At 57.2% G+C, this 24,962-nt stretch overlaps 4 protein-coding genes across 9 annotated transcripts; 3 read left to right on the forward strand and 1 right to left on the reverse strand.

Moving 5' to 3' along the window:
- Positions 1-1,281: 1,281 nt before the first annotated feature.
- CNKSR1 (connector enhancer of kinase suppressor of Ras 1) lies at positions 1,282-8,701 on the forward strand. 3 transcript variants are annotated; one of them, XM_076357120.1, is made up of 21 exons: positions 1,282-1,336; positions 1,783-1,940; positions 2,293-2,483; positions 2,562-2,646; positions 2,881-2,922; positions 3,009-3,257; positions 3,340-3,399; positions 3,867-3,935; positions 4,404-4,523; positions 4,637-4,773; positions 5,285-5,409; positions 5,495-5,658; positions 5,938-5,968; positions 6,067-6,242; positions 6,325-6,398; positions 6,852-6,923; positions 7,020-7,093; positions 7,376-7,440; positions 7,517-7,631; positions 7,870-8,051; positions 8,135-8,701. In XM_076357120.1, exons 1-21 carry the CDS (start codon positions 1,285-1,287, stop codon positions 8,333-8,335), a joined length of 2,442 nt encoding a protein of 813 aa, XP_076213235.1. In that variant the 5' UTR covers positions 1,282-1,284; the 3' UTR covers positions 8,336-8,701. The 3 variants fall into 3 exon arrangements, with proteins under 3 accessions (XP_076213235.1, XP_076213237.1, XP_076213236.1); XM_076357122.1 differs by having other exon boundaries at positions 4,688-4,773; positions 6,070-6,242; XM_076357121.1 differs by having other exon boundaries at positions 3,867-3,929.
- A 682-nt stretch (positions 8,702-9,383) lies between these two features.
- LOC143169885 (claudin-3-like) lies at positions 9,384-9,983 on the reverse strand. Its single transcript, XM_076357667.1, has one exon. The coding sequence runs from the start codon at positions 9,981-9,983 to the stop codon at positions 9,384-9,386; it is 600 nt and encodes a 199-aa protein (XP_076213782.1).
- A 715-nt stretch (positions 9,984-10,698) lies between these two features.
- Positions 10,699-24,926, forward strand: CEP85 (centrosomal protein 85). Of its 4 annotated transcripts, none has more exons than XM_076357505.1 (14): positions 10,699-10,746; positions 12,287-12,358; positions 12,959-13,111; positions 15,367-16,094; positions 16,754-16,887; positions 17,721-17,838; positions 18,231-18,416; positions 18,782-18,934; positions 19,185-19,339; positions 19,859-19,979; positions 20,980-21,030; positions 21,117-21,224; positions 21,882-22,110; positions 22,389-24,926. In XM_076357505.1, exons 2-14 carry the CDS (start codon positions 12,304-12,306, stop codon positions 22,550-22,552), a joined length of 2,355 nt encoding a protein of 784 aa, XP_076213620.1. In that variant the 5' UTR covers positions 10,699-10,746; positions 12,287-12,303; the 3' UTR covers positions 22,553-24,926. The 4 variants fall into 4 exon arrangements, with proteins under 4 accessions (XP_076213620.1, XP_076213619.1, XP_076213621.1 ...); XM_076357504.1 differs by lacking the exon at positions 10,699-10,746 and adding an exon at positions 12,104-12,204; XM_076357506.1 differs by lacking the exons at positions 10,699-10,746; positions 12,287-12,358; positions 12,959-13,111 and adding an exon at positions 14,261-14,309.
- Positions 22,919-24,926, forward strand: LOC143169825 (uncharacterized). The gene is made up of 2 exons (XM_076357508.1): positions 22,919-23,151; positions 24,219-24,926. The coding sequence occupies exons 1-2, from the start codon at positions 22,919-22,921 to the stop codon at positions 24,898-24,900; spliced, it is 915 nt and encodes a 304-aa protein (XP_076213623.1). The 3' UTR covers positions 24,901-24,926.
- Positions 24,927-24,962: the final 36 nt, after the last annotated feature.

Consider the following 24,962-nt stretch of genomic DNA (forward strand, 5'->3'; position numbering starts at 1 on the left):
GGGGGAGAGGAGAGGAGAGGGGAGCGCTGTGAGATCCCAAGCCCCAAACCCCCCGGGGACAGGGACAGGGGACCTGAGGCTGTGCCCTGAACCTCCCCATTGCACCCGGCTGGGATGTAAAGGCGATGGGGGCAGCTTTGTGCCCCCCCCCCACGGGGCATGCGGGGGTGCTTTTGGGGTGCCCCGTGACGTGCTTGCAGGGCTCCACCAGCAGCACCCCTGCTGCCAGTCTGGAGCCAGGATACGGCCAGGCATGGCTCCCGTGGCTGGCAGGCCTGGTGGGCAGCACGGGCAGGGTTCTGGGGGTCCCCGTGGGCTCCCCCCTACCCTGCTCGGCCCTTACCTGGAGCAGACGGAAGTACCCCGGGGTTAAGCGTCTGGGGCGGATGATCATGGCGCGTCGGGGAGCAGCAGGATCAGGCCCCACGGGTCAGCAGCAGCAGCGGGGCTGAGCACCCCCAACCCCGGGACCCCCCGCCCTGGCCACCGGGAGGGGGTCTGCGTCTGTCACCTGCCTGCCGGCCCCGCAGCCCCCTCGGAAAGGGCGGCACGCACCCGGCGAGCACCGAGCAAGCTGTCAGCTGTGATCAGCGCCCGCTGCTCCCCCAAGCGCACACGCCGGGGCGGGAGGAGACGGGTGCCGAGGCGCTGGCGGGGGGGGCCAGCGCCAGCCCAGGTCAGATTTGGGGGGGCGGGAGAGCTGAGCTCGGGCTAGGGGGCAGCCCACATACAGGCCTGCAGAGGGGCTGCCCCCTGCCTCAGTTTCCCCACCTGCAAAGGAAGGGGTGGGAATTGTGCCTGGGGTGGGGGCGTGACCCCCCCCAAAATCCCCAGGTGGTGGGGAAGGGGCTGAGCAGGGGGTCCCCCAGGCTCTCCCGGGGATCTGTGGGGCCAAACCTCATGCCCACAGGGCACCTGGCTCCTGGGGGACTCCCACTAGCGTAACGAGTTCTGCTGGAACTCGGTCCTCGCTGCGTGCAGTGGTGGGAGGGGGACACCCCATCTCACAGGTGAGGGGAAACTGAGGCTGGGGGGTGAGGGGGTCCCCCTGGCTGGGTGCCATCCCCCGGGGGGTTTCGGCAGCCGTGCGTCACCATCCGGCCCGTGACTCACCGGGGTGCGTCGTGGGGCCTCGCCCCGCGGGGTCGTACTGGGCCTTACTGGGCGGGCGGCCCCGGGTGCGGCAGGAGGCCGCGGTGAGCGGCACGCAGGTGCGCCAATGGGGCTGCCCGTCCCTGGCGCAGGTGAGCGGCCGCTCCCGCCGCCGGTTCCGGCCTGGCCGCCATGGAGCCCGTGGGTGCCTGGGGTCCTGCGCGGGTGGCCGCCTGGCTCCGAGGTGAGGCCCCCTCCCCTCCCCGCCCCCCCCGCCCCACGCCCTGGCTGCCCCCCACCCGGCGGGGACCCCGCTGCCAGCCCTGGGGTGGGGGTCTGGGGTGGCTTGTCCCCTGTTTAGGGACACGCGGGTGGCCTGGTGGGGCTGGGGCGGGGGAGGGGGTGGCAGCCCTTTCCCATCCGTCAACCCTTGTCCCTGGGGAGGGGGCGGGGGGGGGTCGGTCCCTGGATCCAGCCTGTGGTGGGGTGGGGGTCCGGCCATCCCCACCGTCTGGGCTGAGACCGGGTGAACTCGTTGCATGGAGAGGGCTCTCCCAGCAGCCAGGCGTCACCCCCCCCCCCTCCCCGGGGTCACCCAGCTAGGGGCCAGCGGGGACACCGGTGGGGGGATGCCGGCCCCCCCCCCCTCCCCCCGGTGTCCGGCTGGTGCTAGGGCAGGGCTGTGGGCAGGGCTGGACGCAGCGGTGCAGGGGTACCCCTTCGAGGCCTGGGGGCTGGCGGGGCCCGACCTGCTGGGGCTGTCGGCGGGGGCCCTGGAGGCGCTGGGCGTGTGGCGCCTGGGGCACCAGGAGCTGCTGCTGGAGGCCGTGGAGCAGCTCCGCGCCCTGGTGAGTGCCGGCGCCCGTGGGTGCTGCGGGACTCCCGTGGCGGAAGGGGGGGATGTGGGGGCACCTTGGGCTGGGTGGAGGGGGAAAATGGGGAAACCCTTGGCTGGAGGCGGGGGGGACAGGGAGGCACCCAGAACTGGGTGGAGGTGGGGGACATGGGGGCACCCTGGGCTGGGTGGAGGGGGGACGCGGGAGCACCCTGGGCTGCGTGGAGGGGGGATGTGGGGGTACCCTGAGCTGGGTGGAGGAGGGATTCAGGGGCACCTGAGGTTGGGTGAAGATGGGGATGTGGGGGCAACCCGGAGACGCCCGCTGCCCTCCTGTCCCCTGGCGTCCGTGCGTCCCCCCCCAGGACGCGGGGCTGGCGAGCACCAGCCTGCGGACGCTGACGGAGAAGCTGCGGGAGCTGGCACAGAGCACCCAGAGCCTGGTGCTGGGGGGGCTGCCGGCGGGGGCTGCCCCCCGGCCGCCACCCCTCACCCTCCTGGCCCGCGTCGTCGACCTGGTCAGGGCTGCCAAGGGGCTCTTCTCCTGGCTCAACAGGTCCGGGGCAGGTGAGGGCACCCATGGGCACTGGGTCCCCCCCATGCCTGGGGCTGAGCTCTCTGCCCCCCCCCCCAGGTACCTCTTCTCCACCCTCAATGACTTTTCGGCCAGCCGGGACATCGTCGTGCTCTGCACCCAGCTTGCAGAGACGCTGCAGGAGGTGGGTGCCCAGGGCGGCCGCGCTGCCCCGAGGCCACGGTGATGGGCACGGTGTTTGGGGGGGAGACAACCATCTGCTCTCCTGTCCCCCAAAGCTCTGCCTGCTGGAGGGGGGGGGAGAGCTGGGGTGCGGGGGGATGTGGTACAGGGGGGGTTCCCCGCGGGGTCCCCCCAGCTGGGATTGAGGGGGGCTGAGCCACCCCGTCCCATTCAACTCTGCGTCTTGTCCCCCCAGGACTGTCCCGCGGCTGAGAGGGACGGCCGGATCCTGCGGATTGTAGGTGCTGGGTGTGGAGGGGGTGGCAGGCCTGGGGGGCCCAGTGCTGCCAGGGCTCCCCCTCAGCCCCCTGCTGTCACCCGCAGTGCCAGCACATCGTGGGCATCTGCGAGAGCATCGTGGGCTGCAGCCCCCCGGCGCTGCTGGACTGCAGGGCTGTGCTGCAGCGTGTGGGGCTGGCGCTGCCCCCCGGCCTGCAGGGCAGCCCCCCGATGTCCCCCGACACCCCGATGCTGCCCCCTGGCCTGTGGGAGAGCCCCCCAACATCCCCTGACACCTCAACGCTGCCCTCTGACCCCCTGGGGAGCCCCCCGCCGCTCCTCACCACCTCGCTGGTGAGTCCCCACTGCCCCGGTGCCCCCCGCTGCTCCGGGACCCCCCGGCACCCTCTGCACCCCACTCACGCCTCCCTCCCAGGGCCTCGAGATCACCTCCACCAGCTCCTGCCTGCACTTTGTGTCTGCGACCACCTCGGAGGTGAGTGAGGGGCTGCCCCAGTCTGATCTGTCCCTGCAGTCTGTCCCCCCCCTCCCCGTGCCACCCCATCCCTCAGTCACCCCCTTTTAGCGCCTGCTGTGGGGAATACCACCCATCCCAGCTGCAACCCATCCAGCCGGATCCTGCAAGCCTCTTAGGGCCCTAATCCACCCCCACCACCCCCCCCCGACCCAGAGCTTGGGGTGGCTGCCTGCAGCTGAGACCGTGCAACTCATCTCACGAGTGAGCACAGCCTGGGCCACGGTGGGAGCCCCCCCTCCACACCCCGATCCCACCAGCCTCTCCGGCCGGTGCTGTGCAAGGTCAGGCTGCTGGTTAATGGTTAACCGTCCCCCCCGCCCCGGTTCTCTCCAGCTGGGAGCTCTTGAGTGCGGATTAGCTGGGGGGTGGTGGTGGTACAAGCGCCCAGGGCCAGGAACCCCACTCCCACCCTGCCTCTGCCCCAGGCCCTGGCTGCCCACGGGGGTCACATCCTGCCCGGAGATGAGATCGTGCAGGTCAATGAGCAGGTTGTGGTGAGTCGGAGAGGACGGGGGTTCGAGGGTGGTGCTGGTTTCGGCAGTCAAGTCGTGGACAGGGAACTGCAGGGCCGGGAGGATTTGGGGGAACACGGGGGCTGTGGGTGGGAGGACGTGGGGGGACATGGGCGCTGTGATCTGCAGAATGCAGGAGCCGTGGCTGGGAAAGGTCTGGGGGACGCAGGAGCCACTGCTGGGGGGGATGTGGGAGCGGCTGCAGAGGAGGATTTGGGGGACGTGGGAGCTGTGGCTGGGGAAACGTGCAGGACACAGGAGCCATGGCCGGGGAGATCTGTGGGATGTGGGATCTGTGGCCGGGGAGGATGTGGGCGACGCCGGAGCTGCAGCCGGGGAGGGTTTTCAGGATGCAGGAGCCGTGGGGCTGGGAGGGTACATGGGGCCGGAGCCAGGTGGCCGTGGGGCAGCATGAGGCCGGGGCCACGGCTCACCAGGGTGTGTGTGCAGGTGGGTTGGACACGCGTCAACCTGGCAAAGAAGCTGCTGGAGAAGGTGAGCGGGATGACGCTGGTGCTGAAGAAGATCCCCCTCGACCTGCCTGGCTTGCCCCCCTCTCCCAGGCAGCAGGTGAGTGATCCCAGTGCTCCCAGTACAGCCCCAGTGCCACACTGGGCTCTGCTGGGAACCAGGCAGGGATGCTTGGAGCCGGGCATCTCCCATCATGCTGGTGGTCCCTAAAGCTCTGGGAGACCATGGTGGGATACAGGCTGGCCCTGACGCTCCATCCGCAGCTCCCGGGAGCATTTTCAGATGCTGCAGATCCCCCCAGCACCAGGAGCGGCGAGTGCCCAGGCAGCCCCGTGTCCCTGACCTCCAGGTGAGCCCCGTCCCCTGACACCCCAAGCCCAGCCAGCACGGAGGTGTTTGGGTGCACCCGAGACCCCTTTGCAGCTCTTTCTGGGGGGAGAGGTGCCAGCAGCGCGGCAGCTGCCTGCGAGCGACCCGGGAAGCTGCCAGTAGTCTTAAGGAACGAAAAAAAAGTGGTTGTGTTTGTAATTCATTCACTTGGTAACGTTTTAATGGGGTTGAAACTATATTTAGACATGACCCTTCTCCTCTCCCGGAATGGAAAGGCGTGCGCGGAGCCAGCGGCAGCACGGGCGAGCCGGGCAGGAGCCGCCAGGCTGGGCTCGGACCCTGCTGGGGAGCACGGAGGCCGGTGGAGCTGGTGCCGAACCACCGCCACCACGTCGCCTCCAGCCCCACTCCTCCTCGGGCAGGGAGAACCACGGGTGCCCCAAGCGAGTGCGGGGCCGGCTGGAGGCCGATAACGGGACCCCCGTGGCGGTCGAGGGGGTTTGCGTCTCAGGGATCCCTTTTTTTCCCAGCGCTGCTGCCGACCTGGACTCAGGGCCAGACTCGGCGCCGGACCCCATCACCGACGAAGAGGACGAGCAGGACTTAAGGCTGCCCGGGGCGGCCGCGGAGGAGCTGCCGGGGCTGACCAGCCGTGGTAGGAGGGGGGCGGAGGGGGCGTCTGGGGACGGAGCAGTTTCTCCCCTGGGACGGGAGGCTGCAGCCCCGCTCGCTGTTTGCAGGTGCTGCGGAGGAGGAGGCAGTGTGGGAGGGGGGCACCCCGCCGGGCACCCCGTGCTCCCCGGGTACCCTCGCTGCTGCCGGACCCTGCACCACGGAGCTCAGCCCCACGGCAGCCCCCGCCGCAGGGGCTGGGGGCGCAGAGCCCGGCCAGCTCCCCGGGGAGGTGAGAGCTGGTGGGGGAGGAGCGCTGAGCCTCAGGGGGGTCCCTGGGGGGACATCGATGGGGGACATGCAGGACTTCATGTCCTGCCTGAGCTGGGAGGCAAAACACCCACCCCTGGGGTGGGTTCCCCTCTGAGCTTGCTGCTGCGGGGTGTGCGAGTTGGGGGTCCTTAAGGGGCTGTGGGTGCTGCTTGGGGGGTGCGGGGGGGCTCGGCTAACGCTGCGGTGCCCTCACCCCTCTGCACGATCCCTAACCGCTCGTCTCTGTCTCCCTGTCCAGGGCAGCCCCCAGACAGGACGCAGACCAAAAGGTGAGCAGGACCCTGCCAGGGCCGGGGGCTCTCCTGGCCTCTCCCCGCTGCTCCCCCGTCCCTGCTCTTGACCCCCTCTCCCCCAACGCTGCGGCCAGCAGGAGTGGCGACCAGGCTGAGCCGCCGGCGGGTCTCGTGCCGGGACCTGGGCCGGGTGGACTGCGATGGCTGGCTCCTGAAGAAGAAGGACCACGTGGGCTTCATGGCCCAGAAGTGGAAGCGGTGCTGGTTTGTGCTGAAGGGCCACACGCTCTACTGGTACCACCACCCCAACGTGAGTGGGGATGCTGGGTGTCCTCGATCCCTACCTGGGGCAGCCGAAGCGGGCAGTGAACGCGGCTGTTTCTCCCTCGCAGGATGAGAAGGCTGCAGGTCTCATCAACGTGGCCACCTACGACCTGGAGAGCACGAGGGAGCAGAAGAAGAAATAGTGAGTGGAGTCTGTCTCACCGTGGACCTCCCAGCTGGCTGTGGAGGGGAGGATGCTGCCCCAAGGGCGCGTGCCGATGAGCCCTGCTGGGTACCACCTGCATGTCCCTGCGGTGATGGAGGGGTCCCCACAGGGCTGGTGGGGTACCCACAGGGCTGGCGGGGTCCCTGCAGTGCTGGCGGGATCCCTGCAGTGCTGGCAGGGTCCCTGCAGTGCTGGCAGGACCAGCTGTCGTGCAACACAGGAGCCCATGCTCTGAGCAAGACGTGCATTACGCTGCTGGTGTTATCTGGGCTGGGGCTGAGGACCGGAGCATCTCCGATGGCAGGGAAAAGCCCAAGCCCCTGGGCTGGGTTGGGACGGGGTGGCTGCGGCACAGGGGAGGCTGGATGGGGGCTCGGGGCTGGCTCCGGTGCTGGGTAGCCCCAGCAGCAGAGGCTTGTCCTCCTCCAGCGTGTTCCAGCTCTCCCATCAGAGGTACAAGCCCTTCGTCTTCGCCACAGAAACACTGGCTGATTTGAGCATGTGAGTAACGCGCCGGCCGGTGGCGGCCTGTGCCGGTCCCACCACACCGGGCTGACCATGACCCTCTGTCTGTCCGTCCATCCTTTCTTTCCCTAGGTGGGTCAGTCACCTGATAACAGCCAAAACAAAGTACGCGCTGGCCCATCAGTCGGTCCCGGACAGGGAGGAAGGTAACGGGCCCTTCCCAGGGTGGGAGATGGGGTCGGTTTCCTCGCAGGAGATGGGGACCCTGTGGGGAGCTGCAGGCTGGGGGTCCCGGTGGGGCAGCCATGCCTGGCGCTATGGCCCCTGCATGGGATCGCTGGGAGTTTTGCCCGTGATTTGGGGGAAATGTGAGAAATGCTCCCTGAGAGGAGGGCTGGGGTGATGCTCAGTGCTGGGGAGGGCTAGGGGGAGCAGCCTGGGGCTTCCCGCTCCCTCTGCTCCCACCGTCCTCCCCCCGTGGCCTCCAGACTGCTACAGCGAGACAGAAGCCGAGGACCCCGATGACGAGTCCCCCAGGCACGGATGCGACTCGGTGAGTGGCCCTAGGGGACATCCTGGGGAGGGGACGGAGCGTCCTTGTCTCACCTCCCGCCCCGTCTCTCCCCCAGCCAAAGAAGAGGCTGCAAAATGCTCCGGAGAAAGTCCAGCTCTTCCCGGCCGGCGGTGAGCCCAGCAGCGCAGCCAGCAGCCCCCAGGGCAGCCCCCGGCCCTGCTCGCCCATGGGTAGGTGCTGGGGGGTGACATCTGTCACCCTGTCACCCCCTGTGCACCCCTTAATCGAAGTTAGGGCCACCCTTTTGTGTGTCTGTGTGTGTGCAGGGGGGATAACTCGAGTTGGGATGTATTTGAGCGTCAGCCACGTAGTGTCTCGGGATACTCTTGGGGCAGGGTTGCGTGCAGGTGCAGCCCTGCCAGGATTTGGGGCTGCCCCCATCCTACGGTGCCCCCTCTCCTCGCCCAGACCCCGCCGGGGAGGATCTCGAGTGCCTGATGCGGTGCCTGAAGCAGGGGGGGGTGTCCCTCATTGGGCAGCAGCGGTTCCTGACGCAGGAGCAGTGCCGCAAGTCCTTCGTCCGGCGCAACAAGAACCCCCACATCAACGAGAAGGTGCACGCGGTGCGGGCCCTGCAGAGCACGCTCAAGGTGGGAGCCCGCGGCCCCCTGACCCTCCCAAAGCCCCCTGCCCATGGGTGGCCGCCCCCAAAACGTGCCCCTCTTCTCGGCAGGCGAAGCTGGCAGAGCTGCAGGCCCTGGAGCAGCTGCTCAGCGACGCCGCGCTCACCTCGGAGAAGTTCACGCACTGGAAGGAAGAGCACCAGGAGCTGTACCAGGAGCTGCAGGAGTGGTGGGCACAGCGGCAGGGCCAGGACGGCGACGGGGGACTCGGGGCTGAGCACGGCCCCCCCGAAGAGGCGGCCGAACCCTGACACCCCGCCGGGACCTCTCTGGCACGAATCGTTACCGATAAAAATCACGGTGCTGCGGGAGCAAAGCGGGCGCTCTGCCTGTGCTGGGGTGGGTGCATGGTGGGATTGACGACATTTCGGAAGACTCAGCCCCCAGTGTGGACTTGCCACAGGAGAATTGGCTTCTGCTACATCCTCCCCCTCCCTGGGGTGAGACGTTGCAGTGACAGTCTTGCTTTTTTCAAGGACGTTTTGCCTCGGCTGCACGTTGGCAACGGGGGCCTTTTCCTGGAGGAACGTGCCCCCGCCGTGCACACCGGCGCGGTGTCGCCAGCCGTCCTGGCCAGGGTCTCTTCTGCTGTAAATAAAACCGTATCGACGAGGGCTGATTGTGCCGTGTTTTTTCTTGGCGCTGAAATGTCCCTGCAGTGACAGCCAGCCGTGACCCGTGCCATGTGCCGCCATCCTCAAGGGGTTGCGGCGTCCCCCTGTGCCCCGCTCTCCTCTCCTCTCCCTGTGGGCTGCGCCAGCCCAGCTCGGGGCCGATGGCACCCACCCATGGGGTGGGGGGACAGGGACGGGCTCCGATGGCGCTGCGAGGCCAGGGAGGGCGATGAAGCGGGGAAGGTGTCCCAGGGAGGGCTGGGGGGCTCTGGGGGCTTTGTGCAGCTCACAAGGGGAGAGCGCGGGGCAGGAGGGGGAAGGAGATGTGGTCAGCCTGGAAATGTCGGAGGGGTCCTGCCCCTCCCTATGCCACCGGCCCCTTACAGACGTGCTACGGCTGGGTATGGGGACACTATTTATTTAGCAGCAGCTGCAGAGGCTAAAACCTGCATAAGGATTAAAGCACAATCAAGTAACAGGCAAGAACACTTGCTTTCAAGTGAAAAATTAAGAGTGAAAAGAGGTAAAGATGGGGAACGGACCCACCTCTTCCACTCAGTGATGGTCCAAGGGGCGTCCAGGGGTGCAGGATGGCCACGGCAGGAGGCTGAGGAGCCGCTGTCACCCAACAGTGAGCGGCATCGTCCCGTGATGCTCGCGGCAGGAACCAGTCCGTCCCAGCACCTCAATAATCCACCTCGTAAGGGGCAGCGGCTGGCCCCCCAACAAACTCCCTCTTCCTGCAGAAGCTGGTGGCCAGGCAGACGCCAGCCAGCACCTCTGCCACTCCGCTGCTCCAGCCCAGGTAGAGACACGTCCCCAGGTGGAAGCGGTCTGCCGGGAGGGTCTGCGGGCTGGCCAAGTCCTGCAGCACCCGATGAGCCATGTAGGAAGTGGCACCCAGGTACATGGCACCCGCCAGCATCAGCAGGAGCCCGGCAGTGGCCACCAGGTTGGGCCGTGGCGGGGGGGCCCACCACCGTGCCCCTAGCATGGCCAGGGTGTACGCCAGGGCCCCCAGCAGCAGCGAGCCCACGGTGGCCGCTCTCAGCACCCGCATGGGCCAGAAATGGGTCGTGTCCTCCGGGAGGGCGCGACAGGCTGAGCCCAGCTGGGCGAGCGCCTCCACGCAGCTCTCCCAGAGGCCATCGCTGAAGGAGAGGTCACGGGGGTAGCCGGGCCACCCGGACAGCTCCCGCCACCGCGGGGTGGCCGTGGCCGCCAGCAGCAGCACCCAGCCCATGGGGGCCAGCGCCAGACCCCACACCAGGGAGAGGGGCCCCATCGCCGGTGAGGCCTCGCTGCTGAGGCGGTGCCGCTGCTCCAGCTGGGGCTGGCCCTGCCTGTGGAGCCGGGGAAGGAAGGTGACCCCGTGCCACACGTGAGGAGCCCCGACGTGGCCGGGCATTAACGAAGGGCCCAGCGCCACGGCCTCTCTGCTGCCGGCACCCAGGGGCAGCGCTGACTTCCCCGGCCGAGAGGGGCGCGAAGGGGCTGAGGCTGGGGGCGGCTGACCCGGCCTCCCCCCTCAGCCTGGGGCCTGGGCTGGTTGGGGGGGCCCCGAGGGGGCGGTGGAGCCTGGGCGGTGAGGGAATGTGGGGTCAACGGTGGGGCTGGGGCAGCCTGGAGAGCGGGCAGGGCAGGCCCCGCTGCCCTATACGACCCTGGGCCGCGCCGGGCCGGGCCGGGCCCCGCCGCCCGCCCTCCGTCCCTCCCTCACACACCGCCCGGCGCCGCCGCGGTCGGCACTGCGCAGGCGCAGGGTTAAGCGGCCGGTGCCGCTCTTTCAGGCCCCGCCCTACGGGTGACGACTGCGCACAGTTTTCCTCCGCCAGAAGCCGTCGCTCCCTCCGGGAAGCTGCGGGGCGGGGATCAGCGTTCGGGCGAGCCAATGAGTGAGGGGCGGAGGAGGGGCCGGCGCGCTCGATAGGCTGCGGGGCAGGGAAGGGCGGGCGGGACCCTGCCCCTTTTCCCCTGCCACTCCCCCCACCCTCGCGGCTGTAACGGTCGCGGCGCGCGAGGCAGCGCGAGCGCCGCGGCGGAGCCAGGTGAGGGGGTCGGGCCCGCCCGGGAGCCGTCCCGCCGCCGGGCCTCGGGCCTCACGGGGCGGGCTCCGGCGTGGGGCAGCACCCCTCCCTGTGCTTCACCCCTCGGTGAAACCATCTCTCCTCCTCCTCCTCCGTCCCGGGCAGCTCGGCTGCCCCCTCTCCCCTCGGGGACCGGCCCCCCGCCCCTCAGGGACCGGCCCCTCGGGGTCAGGCTGCGCCTTCCAGGCGGTTGGGCCCCTCCACTCCCTCCGGGATCAACCGCCTTCCCCTCTTCCCCTCTGCCTCCACCCAAATCGCTGTTCTCCCCATCCCCTTCGGGGGTGGGGGGGGGGCGAAGGGCTCCCCTCCCGCACCCTGGCTTCACGCCGCTCCGCGTACCCGCCGAGCTCTTCCCCCTCCATCGGGTCAAATGCTGCTTCCCCCCCCCTTCGTGACCCCTCTTGCAGGGTCTGCCCTGTGCCCGCTGCTGGAAGGGGGGGTGGTTTGTAGGATGGCGTGGGTGCTCTCCGGGGTGCGTGTGTGTTTGTGAGAGGGTGGTGCTGGGTGAGGTGGGAATGCTTTGGTTGCTTTGTCTGTCTTATTTTAAAAGCCCATGCTTGAATTTCCCTGTTATAACTGACTGTAGTGCTGGAGACTGAGATTTAAACTCAGGAATTTCAGAAACATACCTAAATTAAACGTAATAAGCACTGCATTTCGCTAGAAGTGTTTTATTTCTTCGCTGAGTGAAATGCTGCCTCTGGTTCGTTATCCTATTGTATTCCCAATGTCTTCCTATGTTGTAAAATCCGTATATGTATGTTTTCTAAGAACTAACAGTTCCTGTGAGCTCTTTGAGTCAGTTCAGCAACCATCTGTAAGAGCTGGTAATCGAGGGTTTAGTATTTGACTGGTAGAGTAGAGAGAGGTCTTGAATTTCCACACTGAAGCCAGAGAGCTGTAAATCATGCTTGCATCATCAGAGGCAGGAAATTCACTGTCTGATGTACTCAGATAAACAGATAAATTAAATCAAAGCTCTGGATAGATAATGATTGCCATTTATGGAACAGCAACGCCAAGTTTTGAATGCCTGCATTTCTGCGTGTAGTTGCTCAGTGACCTCTACAGAGGGCAGAAATGAACTGGTTTAGAATTAAGACTTTGAAAGGGAAATTTTTAGTCTCTATAGACATAAAGCCAGCGTGGAGGTACCATGGTGACTGATGCTCTATAAATAACTACGATGGGGATAACACATGCCCCAGTTGAAAGGCGCTGCTGAACTGCTGCATACCTGGAGAATGTTGCAAACAGGAACTCTCCTCATTTCTCATGCATGAAGAAAACCTACAATAACTGCAAGGGTTTTTTAAGTATTGCCTCTGTTGCTGCAGGGATGAAACAGAGATACCCTTGGGAGGAGATGCTAATTAAATATGAAATACTGTGTTAGTCTGAATGAAGAGTAGCTGATGTGTATGTACCCTTCGCTTGGTTAGTGGAAACAGGGTTTGGTTCATGCTGATTTAAAATATGACTTTTATTTCTTGCCCTGTAGTTCACTGGATAGATAAGATGGCTGCTCTTGAGAAGCATCCAGACCTGAGGCTCCAGCAGAACAATCCATCGGGTAAGGACGGTCCTTTCTTTAACGCCCTGCTGCTGTCGGATCCTGTTTCAGTTCCTCTGAGGAGACGTGTGGCCCTGAGAAGAGTTCTTTGCCAAAAGCTTTTTATTAAAAAAACCAATGTCTTACTCCTGCAAAATAAAACAATCGCATGGGTATGCAAGGGTAGAGAATCATTTGATAATGAACCTCTCTCTTGAGTGATAACTGATAAAACGGGAAGAGTTCTTAACGGTTAATGCAAAAATGTGTCTTTACCAGTATCGCTGTGTGCCAACATTGCTGCTGCTCTTTTTAGTTCGAGAGCGTCAGCTGGGTGTAACATCACCAAATTTATCAATGGGAATATAATTTACTGCTTTTGCATTCCAACTTCCGTAACGAGATTGATTTTCAATCTCCTGTTGATATTATTTGATTTCCCTGTGCTTGCTGCCATTTCCTTTTGCAAAAGAGATTTCTTTAGCAACAACACGGGGAGTCAAGCAAGGATCAGTTTGGGTTTTGGTAGCACGGGTAATTAGATATGGCTTAATTAGGTGTATTAAAAGGCTTTTCAGTCTGTTGACTAAAACATAAATATCCCTGGCTTTTTCTCTCCAGATCCCAGCACCAGTCAGAAGAGTAATTTCTTGGAGACTGACTGGAAAACACCTATGTTGTCAGTGAAGTTCCAGAGCCGTGTCAGTCGCTGTTCAAGCGTGGCGGACAGTGGGGACGGGGGCATTGGGACCTCCTGCTCAGACAGCACAGAAGGTGATGGTCAGCATGGGATCACGCAGTAACAACCGAAGACTTTAAGTTTTCTTAGAAGACCGACAAGCATTAAATAGCCCCATATTACTGAGCCCTAGAATGTAAAACTTGGGGAGGGCAGAATCTGTAATGATGATTGGAGACTATTTCAAAACCAGTGCCTCAGTACGCAGATATGCTGCCTGAGATATACACAAGTGATTAAAGGGCTTGCTGTTTCTCTAAGCTGGTTTGGTTACCTTCTAACTGTAGTAAGCCTTTTTAACTGACTAAAAGAGCCACCTTGGTGACTTGCTGGTTCATATTGACCAACAAGTGATTTATCAGCAAGTCTGCTGTGCAATAATTTTTTTTTTTAAGAAATAATTTGTAGGTGCCTCTATAGAGACTTCAGATCAGTGTGCCTTTGTGCGTAAGTCTCCTCAGTGTAGAGCTGTGTGCTTCTCACTGAAGAATGCTGCAGCCTTGCCCTCAGCCGGGGCACGCTCTGTGAAATTGCTTGTCCCAGCAATCCTTTCCCACCTGTATTTTCATCTTCATCCCTGAAAGTGACATAAACCACTATTGATTCACTGATTCTTCTTTCAGCAGCGAGGAAGTTTGTGCTGTTCTTTAAAACAATGCACTTTGCACGTTCATGTGTTTCACAAGCTGCCTTTGAGCCTTTTGAATGAGCCATAGATCTTAATAATGTGTGAATTGAAAGGAAGGCTTTTTAGAAAGTCTGGCTTGTGGAAATATTGCTAGAAATATTACTAGAGCACATGTTTAAGTGTCCCATCTGGCCTCTCTCAGGATAATAAAGCATCCAGTTGCACGCTGAGGGCAGGGGAGATAATGATGGCCCTTTTGGAAATTGCCCTTCTGAACGTTTGTGATGTTGTAGCCTTGTTTTGTAAGAGCTGAGGCTGAACTGCGGCACTGACAGCTAGCTGAAGCACGCTGACTCTCAGGTCAGTACGTTACTCAGAAATGTTGTTGTGGACGACCCTTGGCACACTCAAGGAACCGATTGCAGCATCCGCACGTGGCGTGCTGGTCAGAGAACTCGAGTTTCCTGACAGTGATACTGGGATATAAATTTAGGGGCTGTAAAAGGAGATTGTACTGTCTCTTCTCCGTTTGCCAAGGTGAACGTGCTTGCAACTGCTTGGTAGCATGGTGTTCTCTGGAGTTCCTAGGCACAGCCAAGTAATGTGTAAGGGATTTTCTCCCCCTTCTGCTCGTTTTTGAGGAGAGGGTCTTGTGGCTTTATTGTGATAGTTTTTCTGCAGTTTGACCTTCTTTGCAGAATCTGGTTTCCGTCGCATGTAACCTTTTATTCTTTCTTGTAACAACGCTTTGAGGTTACAAACAGGTGGAAGAGTGACCTTGCAGTCCTGATGTTGGATAAAGAAACATCATGTGGGGATGGGCCTTCAGCCAAACCAATGAAGAAAACAAGTTTGTGTATCTGGGAGAAACCTGGAATTACTGTGATACACAATGTATCGCGAGGAGGAGTGGGAACAGGCACTTTGCTGTTTGCCTTTCTCAGCTCTTGCTGTTGCTGTATTGAAATCTGAGAGTTGCTAAGAATAACCCTGTATTTCCATGCAGCCAGGTTTGGTGCCCGTCTGACAGGACGGGCTCACGTTGGGGTGCATGCGCTGAACTCTATCATTTCCTGTGGCAATAAGGCGAGAGCCATTACCCTAGCCTCTAGAAAAAGCTCTTTTGCTGCAGCGTCCTGGAGGAGTTCGAAGGTCAACTGCTTGGTGATCTGGTGTCCAGCTATGTTTGAAGCTCATCATGGGCTTAGTGAAGGCTCCAGTTAGCTTTGGTTACGGTTCAGAGTCGCTGAGCTGTGGGACGGGCAGAACAGAATCAAGGTCTCAGTGTTCAGCTGAGTAAGTTTCAGCCTTTTTATTCAATTTAAAGGACTTGATTTCTAAACCTCTAGAAAGATAACCTTATTGATTTAAGATTATACTAGAGTAGCTTAAAAACAAGGGATTAAAAATGTGTACTGGACTAGACTTGGATTCTCCCTGTGGTTTACGGTGGTAGGAAAATGTCAGCAGGCTCCTGAAACTTGTAGTGAGAGGGAACATAGGTGTGCCTTAGTCTTGCTGCTGCTGCTTAGGGAGGACATGTTCAGGGGGGAAAAGAATCGGTTTTTAAAAATCTTTCAGAAAGCTCGGCAGAGGAGTGGCTGTTCGTGTCAGAATATTTTCAGGGTTGTAATTAGAGCATCACTCTTCTTCTTTCCCTAGACTTTTGCAATTCCAGTAACGGTTCCTCATTCCAGCCTATCAAAACCCAAGTGACCATCCCAACAGCCCATGTTATGCCTTCTACGCTGGGTGCCTCGCCCTCCAAGCTGTGCTCTGCAGGAGACCAGAGCTGTTCGCAGAGTACTTCAAAAACTGCTATGCCAGGATCTGCTTCTGAACACGCAGGGCTCGTGAGAAATGGAGACTTTAATGCCGGGAAGTCGTCTCAGGTGCCACCCAGGGATCTCTTGCGTCTCTACAGGACTTCAGGGGAGGAAAATGGTTTTGAGCAATCCTGGCATCCTGTTTCTGATCACATGAGAACGGAAGATACTTGGAAGTTTGACACCCCCGCCATTGAGCGCACCCTTAACCAGTCTCTCTTCCTGGATAGTTTGTGCACTGACCCTCTCCACAGGTTCCAGAAGTTCAATCCAAACTCTGGGGCAGCTGAGGCAGGAAAGGACCATTATAAGGTGCTGCCAGAGAGTAAGCAAGTGGCAGGGAGTAACGGAGCCTGTGAGCCCCAGGACGGAACGTGGCCAAGCGGGAGCAGACTGATGCCAACGGGACTCCAGGCCAACAATTTCTTTTCAAAACCTGTAACTCCTTCATCTCGAGCATGGATGCAAGAAGCCTGCACACTGCATCCACACGAGAGGGTCTGCGAGCTTGGTGCTTGGAAACAACAGCTGGAGAAAGTGCGATTGCAAATAGAGCAAATGCAGGTAGGGAGCTGCTTGTGTGAACATGAGAGTTTGAAACCCTTCCTGTCTCTTTAGTCGCGAACCGTTGTCCCAGACTTATGAAGCAGGGGGGAAAATGTCTCATGCTTCTCCCTGTCTTACACCGAAATGATCTTACACTCTTAATGATCTGTTTTTACAACACGTGGTGTCACAGGTATCATTTGACATGCTGCTTATGTAGAGTGGCCCTGTATTATGTTACAGCACTGCACAACAGTTCAGATCAAGAGGTGAAATATCCTGTCTGCTAGAAACTGCAAAGAAAAAGCACGCCAAGAAGTTCTTAACAGTTTCTAGAATAATTGTATTCTGTATCTAGAGTTAGGAAACAGACTTCTTCTGAAAAGATGCATAAAACTAACTGCAGTTTATTAGATGGAAACAGTTTGTCACCTCCCACCAGCTGTATCCTAATGGAGACAAATTGTTTCCAGTGAGCTAGCACAGTGATCTAAAATTATTTGTTAATCTCCAGTTGTGCTTGGGCAAAGTTACTTGTTCTTGGACATCAACAGAGACTGAAATAGCTATGTCCTGGCATGCAGATGAGCACACAGTGTGCAAAATAGCTCTAGCGATGTTGTAATTACCTCTGTGGAGCACAAACTTCTCCCTCCTTGTTTTGTCTCCTCTTCCAGTTACAAAATGGAGGCGCCTGCCACCATCCCTCGATGTATTCTCCTTCGCTGCCTACACCTGATCCAGCCCAGTGGATCAATATCCTGAACTCCAATGAAAACCTACTCAAGGAGAAAGAGCTTCTCATTGACAGGTGAGAGTTTGATACTAACATGTGGTTTAAGGACACCAGTGCATTTCCTTTTGGAAAGGGGGGGGGGTTTGAAATTACCAAGGAAAGCTCATATCTGAATCCCTTTTACCCGATTGAGCACTTCTTATTGCAAAGAACAACATAATGACCTTTGAGAACAGCTCTCCTCCCCTTCCTCTTGGAAGTAGGATGGTGATCCTGAAGGGTTCAAATAAATCAATTTTCATTATGGTTTTCTGTGTTTTGTAAGGGATAAAGATTTCTGTTTGCATCAGGATTATCTGGAACGTCAAAACTACTGCCTTTTTGCTTGAGAACTTTCTGGGAGCTCTTCGAGATCTTTATTTTAAATTTGTTCTTTGTGAGTTTGGGCTGGCAAACAATATTTCTCATACCTAACGCTAGTGGTCCATAAGCTTTTCGAAAAAGTAAGTCCTCGTGAAAACTACCTTCAGCATTTGGACTGTAAATACTTTTTCTGCTTGCTCATTTTGAGTCCTCTTTCTGTTCATTTTACTCATAAGCTCCCCAGCCAAGCTTGATCCTCCAAAGCATGTAAGGCTTGTGTGTTTTGTATATAATCATTGCTGAGGGGGAGGCTTTGAAGGGAGGGGAGGGAAGAAAAGTTAATACCAATTGTAGAAAGAAAAAAAAAAAGTCAGAATGGACATCTCAGATTATTTCTCTGCAGGTCAGTTCTGAGTTGCAGAGTTGTCTTTCTGTTCTGCTTGTCACTGTACGGAGCGTTAGAGTTGTGGTGGCACTGTTCATGTTGTATTGCTCTCTACTGTATGTTTGTGAACAGCGTGTTACCTGGTTTTTTTTTTTTACAGACAAAGACAACACATATCCCAGTTGGAGCAGAAGGTCCGTGAAAGTGAACTGCAGGTTCACAGTGCCCTGCTTGGCTGTCCAGCACCCTACGGAGATGTCTACATGTTGAGAATGCAGGTAATTGGGCGCGACAGGGTGTCAGAAATATGTATTGAATCCAACGGTCCTACGACTTCTCATTAGGTGTTTCCTGAGTAGGAGGGCTATGCAGAGTAACGCTATCCTTTGTATGGGGTCCCCATTACCTGTCATCTCTGAGATCTTCTGTGACTTGAGATTTCAAGCCCTGAAGTACTATGGTTTGTCTAGAAGCTGTGCTAGTGATGCAGACACCTGACAGCACTGACAAGTGCTATTTCAGATACTGCAGCGTATAAGATGGGCTGAATGATGTTTGGGAATTAGGAGGGCTGAGAACACAGCTCTGAGACAGCGCGGCTGCTTAGTGCCAGTTTGTAACTAACTGTTAGCCCTGACAGACAGAATTCACAGGCTGTCTCTGTTTGCAGGAGCTGCAGCGGGAGAACACGTTTCTTCGAGCACAGTTCACAGAGAAGACTGAATCCCTCAGTAAGGAGAAGATTGAACTGGAGAGAAAACTGGCTGCTGCAGAGGTGGATGCAAAGCTGATCCGGGAGTCGCTGAAGGAAACTATGCAGAAACATGCAGAGGAGTTAAAGAAACAGGAAGAAAGGGTATGATCCTATTGCTCTAGAGCTGGGAAAGTCTTTTTTCTTCTAGAAGCTAAAAGTCAATGTGTAGTGCGTAGGTGAAAGTTTTCTGTGGCAATGTGTTATTGTAGGTATTTTCTGATCTCCTTGTAGAATTCTTTGGTTTATAAGCAAAAGCCCTTCCTCCTGCAGTTAGAAGGATTTCGGTATCTCTTCTTTTAACCGGAGAAGCAGCCTGTCTTTAGCTGAGTGAGCAGAAATGCTGCTGAGTTAGTGATCTTGTATTTTGGTGTTGTGCTGTACAAAAAGGTAAATGAGTGGGCTTACAGAGGACTGAAGAATGGACAAGAAATTATATAAACTAAACTTGTATATAACTGTCCCTGCAGGTAAAGGGAAGAGACAAACACATTAATAATCTTAAAAAGAAATGCCAGAAGGAATCTGAACAAAACAGGGAGAGACAACAGAGAATTGAGACCCTGGAACGATACCTGGCTGATCTACCAACCCTTGAGGACCACCAGAAACAGAGTCAGAAGGTAAAACCTCCTCTGAGTTGTGATGGCAGCTCTTCACGTACTTGCTCAGGTGGCTTTTCTACAACTGCAGGTAATCCCCTGCACAAGTAAAGTCGTGGTCTGACCTTTTTGGAGGAGGAATGTTCTGAGCTATAGCTGAGAATTGCCACATACGTAGTAAAAATCTGCTTTGCGAATGTAGTTGAAACATGGTGTGTGTGGTGAAACCCCTGGGAGGTCTCTAGAGTGTTGTGATGGTCTTTTGTTGCAGCTGAAGGAATCTGAACTGAAGAGTACTGCTATGCAGGAAACAGTGCTGGCGCTGGAAACAGAGCTTGGAGATGTCCGGGCTGCTTTCAGGGAGCAAGAGATGCAGCTAGAAACCCAAAAACACAAAGAAATGGAGCTTCTTTCCACTGTGCGCAGGTAAAAATCTGGAGGATTAGAATAAGCTTCATCTTAGCACTGAAACAATCGCTGCAGCAGAACAGTAATGATTCAGCACAGCTGCTGTCCCACCTGTCAGAACCAGGTTACCATGGATTTGTGATGATTATGCGAGCGCTCACCAAAACACCGTGTACAAATTCTGCGTGCCAACAGCGGAGGGTGGGAGCAGAACCAGATGGCTGAAAGAAAGGGGGCCCTTGTTTTGTCACATGGGTTTGTCTGTGTCCTCAGGTTATTGCTCTCAACCGTAACTCCTTGCAAAATGGACCTACGTAATCCGCAATCGTTGCGTCTCTGCAGATGTGGCAATATCGTGGGCAGGGCTGTGTCCAGGGAGAGGGACTCCTTCCTTCACCGCCCTTGCAGTTTACAAGCTGGGATGCAAACAGGGCAACATTGACACCCGATATGAAAATCTTTCACTGCCTTATATTGTTTAGTGAGGGAAACACCCCAAATAAAGCTGGTTTTCCCATGGTGTTCTGCTAATTTCAGCCTGCAGGACAAGATGCAGCAGTGTGTAAAGAATGCAGAGCGAGGACCCCCTGCCCAGGATGGGGAGAGACAGAAAATAGAAAATGACTCTCTGAAGAAAGAATGCGACTGCCTCAGGAAGGTAACAGGCTGTCCCAACTGGGAATCACACATTTTTCCTTCCACTGAGTCACAGCAGGCACTAAAATGAAATCAAGGACTTTTGCAGTCATAGGCAGTCACAATTGCACTGAAGCAGTGGTTCCTGGAATGCCAAACTGAGGGGTTTTAAAAGCTGTTCTTGGTGTGATAACCGCACACTGCTACAGTAACACTGGAGAGAAGTTGCAGAATGAAGAAGAGGGGAAAGGAAAACCAGAAGAATGCAACTTCTCCAGTCTGTTTTTAGCTGATACTTCTAATGGTGCCTTTTATCAGGTGCCTTTCATCAGGGAATCTGAGTCCATTACTAACAGAGGCAGTGATTAAAGTAGTAAGTGGACAGGAAAGAAGGAGAGGAGATGCTGTCCTCCTGAAGGAGAAATCCTGGTGGTATTACTGAGTCTGTGTGGTCAGTTCTTGTCGTGGTTTAATCTCAGTCAGCAACTGAGCACCACGCAGCTGCTCGCTCACTCCCCCCCACCCGGTGGGATGGGGGAGAGAATTGGAAGAGCACAAGTGAGAAAAAAACTCGTGGGTTGAGATAAAAACAGTTTAATAATTGAAATAAAATGATAATAATAATAATATGATAATACACAAAACAAGTGATGCACAGTGCAATTGCTCACCACCTGCCGACCGATGCCCAGCCAGTCCCCGAGCAGCGGCCCCTCCCGGCCAGCTTTCCCCAGTTTATGTACTGAGCATGACGTCCCATGGTATGGAATGTCCCTTTGGCCAGTTTGGCTGTGCCCGCTCCCAGCTCCTTGTGCACCTCCAGCCTTCTCAGTCGGTAGAGCATGGGAAACTAAAAAGTCCTTGGCTAGTGTAAGCACTGCTTAGAAACAACTAAAACATTGGTGCGTTATCAACTTTGTTCTCATCCTAAATCCAAAACACTGTACCAGCTACTAGAAAGGAAATTAACTCTATCCCTGCCGAAACCAGGACAGTTCTGATGCCTCTGCTTTTGATTCCAGATTGTGGACAAACAGCAGAAGAAGATGGAGCAGTTGTCCTTGCAAGTAAAGGTGAGAGGTGACTGCGGAGGGACCTAGAACTTGAGAATCTGCTATGAAGTGAGTTAGACTTACTACTTTCCCATGGTCTGTTCCAGAACCTGGAAGAACAGGTGGCCCAGGAAGAGGGGACAAGCCAAGCCCTGAAAGAGGAGGCAATGAGAAGAGAAAATGCGCTGCAGCAGCTCCGGACCGCTGTGAAAGAGGTCAGAGCGGGAGCGTTTAGAGTGCCCGAGCATAGCAGTTGAATGAACAATGGATTGTCTTTTAGCAAGGCCCTTAATTTGCAGTCAGCAGCACAACCTCTCCCGCTTCCTGCCAGTCAGTTGCCCTGTCAGTGCCCTGAAAGGAGCTCTTCTCTGTTCAAAAGCAGGAGAAAGGCAAGTTTCTGCCTCGGGAACTTCAGCTGGGGCTGCGGCTTGTGGTGGAGGACGCTGAGCTTGCCAGCTGGGGGCAGCAAGGTGGCAAGCAGGAGTCCAAACTCGACTTCAGCCCTGGCTGAAGGGCAGGGCTGAGCCCCACTCTGAAGCCTAAAGGAAGCCAAGCACAATGGCAGCCCTTGAGGGAAGGGATGGCCAGTGCTGGGGGTGAGCGGCTGCTGCACAACCTCCTGGAAGCTTGTTGTGTCGTGCCTCGGCAGGGACAGCGCAGTGTCATGGGGCACTGCCTGTCTGAGCCAGGAAAGCTGAATGCTCGCACCCTGTAGGACTGACGCTCATCTGGCGAGAGTCTGGAGGGCTTGATGTAAACCAGCTCCTCCTGCCCTCGGTGCTCCCATCATCGTCGAGCGGTTGTGTTAAGCTGCTCTAAGTGTGCTAGTTCTGTACCAAGTGACCACTAACCCGCTGTGTCCGTTTGTTCAGCTTTCAGTCCAGAACCAGGATCTCATTGAGAAGAACCTGACCCTTCAGGAACGACTCCGGCAGGCAGAGCTAACGACCCAGCCGCTGCCTGCCGAGACAGCCCGCCTCGCCCAGGAGTTGCACGGCGAGCTGGCCAGTTGTCTGCGGGATTTGCAGTCTGTCTACAGCATTGTCACTCAGAGGGCTCAGGGCAAGGATCCCAACCTCTCTCTGCTCCTAGGCATTCACTGTAAGTACGCGGAGTGGTGGCAGAGCAAACCCTTCAGTTCCTGTGCTGTGGCAGAATTAAAGAACTCGCATGTAATATAGCATGGAAGGTTCTTATCTTCCTGGGATTCTGAACCTTCTTTCTATGGTTAGCTAGCTCTAAGGGTGTGTGCTGTAATAACTGAATGTTAAGTAGTACCTCTTTTGCAAGTGTGCGTTGGTTTTTCTGGCTCACTTGCAAATGTGTGTGATCCTTGGTCAGAATTGCATGTGAGGTAACTCCCTTTTCTGACTCCACAGCTGTGCAGTACTCTGCTAAGGAGAAGGACGACTTGCTGAGCCCTGATAGCCTTGCAAAGAAACTGGTGGAGGTAAAACAGCTTCACAAAGAGGTGGAGGACTTAAGGACGGCAATATCTGACAGATATGCTCAGGACATGGGAGACAACTGCATCACCCAGTAAAGAACACTCCCCAAAGTAAGGCAGGAAATGAAGACTTGAAACCCTCAGGAGTCTAGAGCTCCTACAACCCAAAACCTATTCAGCACTTTACCATCCCTTCGCTCGGGTACAAGATGGGTGACTTATCCAATCCGTGAGAAATCAGGGGGTTTGTTGCCAGAAGTGTTTAGCTGCTGACTGGCTAACTGGAATCGTTCAGGGCTTCGGTGTCGGGCTTTGCAGTAGCTTTGATCTTGTGGAATGCGTTTATGTTGTGTTTGCTGGAGCTGGTGTAGTCTCTGCTGGGAGATGAATTCTGAATTGCCTTCCAGGCATGTCAAATGCTGAACGTGCAAATGTGATGGTTAAAATCATCGCTAAAAGGAAATGTATGCCCTGGTCTTTCTGATAAATTCTCTGAGCAGATCCTGTGTGACTAATAAGACCAGAGGATTATCAGAGTGTTCAGGGGATATCTGTGGACTTCACAGGCAAGCAGGTGTGCCAGTTATCCCACTGCTGATTACATCAAGGTGCTACAGGCTCCTCGGATGCTGTGTGCACAGTTCTGGCTTCGATGCTTGTGTAGCCATTCGTGGAGCAGGACCTGCTTTCCTCAGGTAAACGCAGCCGGAGTCTTTCAGTAGCCAACAGGAGTTGGGGAATAAAGCAACACTAAAAGACGACTCTGAAAAAGCTCCCCCTGGGCACCGTTACCCCAGAAGCCTTAAGCCTTTTATCCCCCCCGAAAACGCACTCTGAGTGTGGGTATGATTCAGACTGCAGAGGAAGTGGATTGATGCTGAAGTGCCTTAATGTGCTAGAGAAACCTCCTGTCCCCATGCTGCTTCGTGCCTAATGCATCTGCTGGCAGGGTGAGGAACGGCCGTTTCTTGTAGCAGCCTTTAGAGCCATCGCAAACAATCCTGGGGAGCCTCGAATGTCTGTAGCCCCTGCCAGAGCCGCAGAGAGCCTCTGCGCCCCCGGGGGACCCTGCCGCAGGCCAGCGGGGAGACACACCTCTGCTTGGCTCTCTGCTTGCTGCTTGATAAGGGAGAAAGCCATTCTGGTCCTAACGTGGCAGGACGGTACAGCTGGATCTGAGAGCTCTTCCTGATGCCTGCAAGGCAGTGACCGCTCGGGCTTTGTTGTAGCCCTGCCCCTCGTTCTCCGGGAGCTCCCTGCTCTTCTGCTAAATAATGAGATTTCTAAATAAATCAGCATGGGATGTGGTTCACTTTGTCACAACCCTCCTTAACCTTAACAGGCAGCTTGACAGCATTGAGTGCTTGCTTGTGACAATGCTGTGGTGCTGAGGGTGGAACTACTTCGGTTTTCAGCTTGAGTTAAGAGCAAGATCAGAAGTTGGTTCTGTAACGGGGGGGGAAAGACTGCTGAAACTTCTGTCCGGTTGGTTGCTCTTGGTTCATGTTGGGGCTGCGAGCCCTAGGTTTTGGAGAAATGCTTTTGTTATTCCTTTGTGTTTAAAATTTAAGACCAAATCTGTTTTGTTCTTAGCGTTTGGCCGCCACAGCTGATGGTGGCAACAAATTGGTTAGTTTGCTGTCCCGAGCCACCCCTTGCACGGCACGGGGAGAGAGCGCGGCAGCGTCTGCCGGGCAGCCAGCTGTCTGCCCTGTTCTTTCCGCATCTGGTGTGTTACGTTTCTGGCTGTTTCTGTTCCCAGGCTGCTGATGCCATGTACTGAGCTAAATGTGGGCCAAGGCTATTTCTTGAAGTCATTTGTCCTGGCTGCTGGGAGGTCTCTAGGCGTTGGGGTACAGAGCAACACCAGCTGTGAAAGTTGCTCCCTCCCACAGGTTAGCAGGGTGCTGTTCAGCACCATCCCTGTTCCCTTGCACGCTCCTGGGGTGCGAGCAGGAGAGCTGGTTCCCAGCAGGAGAGCTGGTTCCCAGGTGTCGTGCGGGGACACGTTTGCCCTCTGCCCCTGCAGAGCTGGCTGTGCAAATGGGATGGCAGCTGAAACCCCGTCTCGGCCGATGCTTGGAGCCTTGCGCCTGGCCCTGTCCCAGCAGCTGGGCTGCCCAGGTGGGGAAGAGGAATGCCCCCATGTCATCCTCCTGCAAAACAGGACCCGTCCGGCCAAGATGGTGATCCCATGTGCCTGCTGCTCTCCACGCGGGAGAAATCTTGGGCCTTTCTTTACAGAGCACCCCAGACGGGCGGCAGGACCACGTTCCCACCCCGTCCCGCGTTCTCTCCCTGTCCCCTTGGGCAGTGGGTGTCTGCCCGGTTCCCTGCGCTCTGCCCGGTGCTGCGTGTCGTGTCCGTCCCCCCCCCCCCCCCTCGCGTTGGGCGCATTTACACCAGCCTTCGTCTCGCCCACTTCTTTGTACCGAGTATTTTGAGTATAAAATAAAGCTGCTCCGCTCCACTCGTGAGAAGCGGTCCCGTGCGGGGGGGGGTCGGG

This window comes from Aptenodytes patagonicus, chromosome 21 (assembly GCF_965638725.1).
Source record: "Aptenodytes patagonicus chromosome 21, bAptPat1.pri.cur, whole genome shotgun sequence".
Lineage (NCBI taxonomy): Eukaryota > Metazoa > Chordata > Aves > Sphenisciformes > Spheniscidae > Aptenodytes > Aptenodytes patagonicus.

Coding starts and splice junctions, on each gene's coding strand:
- LOC143169825 (XM_076357508.1), top strand. CDS start 22,919: ATGTATGCCCTGGTCTTTCTGATAAATTCTCTGAGCAGATCCTGTGTG. Junction 23,152..24,218: donor GCAGGACCTGCTTTCCTCAG/GTAAACGCAGCC, acceptor TTCTGTTCCCAG/GCTGCTGATGCCATGTACTG.
- CEP85 (XM_076357504.1), top strand. Junction 16,888..17,720: donor AAAGAGCTTCTCATTGACAG/GTGAGAGTTTGA, acceptor TTTTTTTTACAG/ACAAAGACAACACATATCCC. Junction 21,031..21,116: donor AGTTGTCCTTGCAAGTAAAG/GTGAGAGGTGAC, acceptor GGTCTGTTCCAG/AACCTGGAAGAACAGGTGGC.
- CNKSR1 (XM_076357120.1), top strand. CDS start 1,285: ATGGAGCCCGTGGGTGCCTGGGGTCCTGCGCGGGTGGCCGCCTGGCTC. Junction 5,969..6,066: donor GACAGGACGCAGACCAAAAG/GTGAGCAGGACC, acceptor CGCTGCGGCCAG/CAGGAGTGGCGACCAGGCTG. Junction 8,052..8,134: donor CCCTGCAGAGCACGCTCAAG/GTGGGAGCCCGC, acceptor TCTTCTCGGCAG/GCGAAGCTGGCAGAGCTGCA.
- LOC143169885 (XM_076357667.1), bottom strand. CDS start 9,983: ATGGGGCCCCTCTCCCTGGTGTGGGGTCTGGCGCTGGCCCCCATGGGC.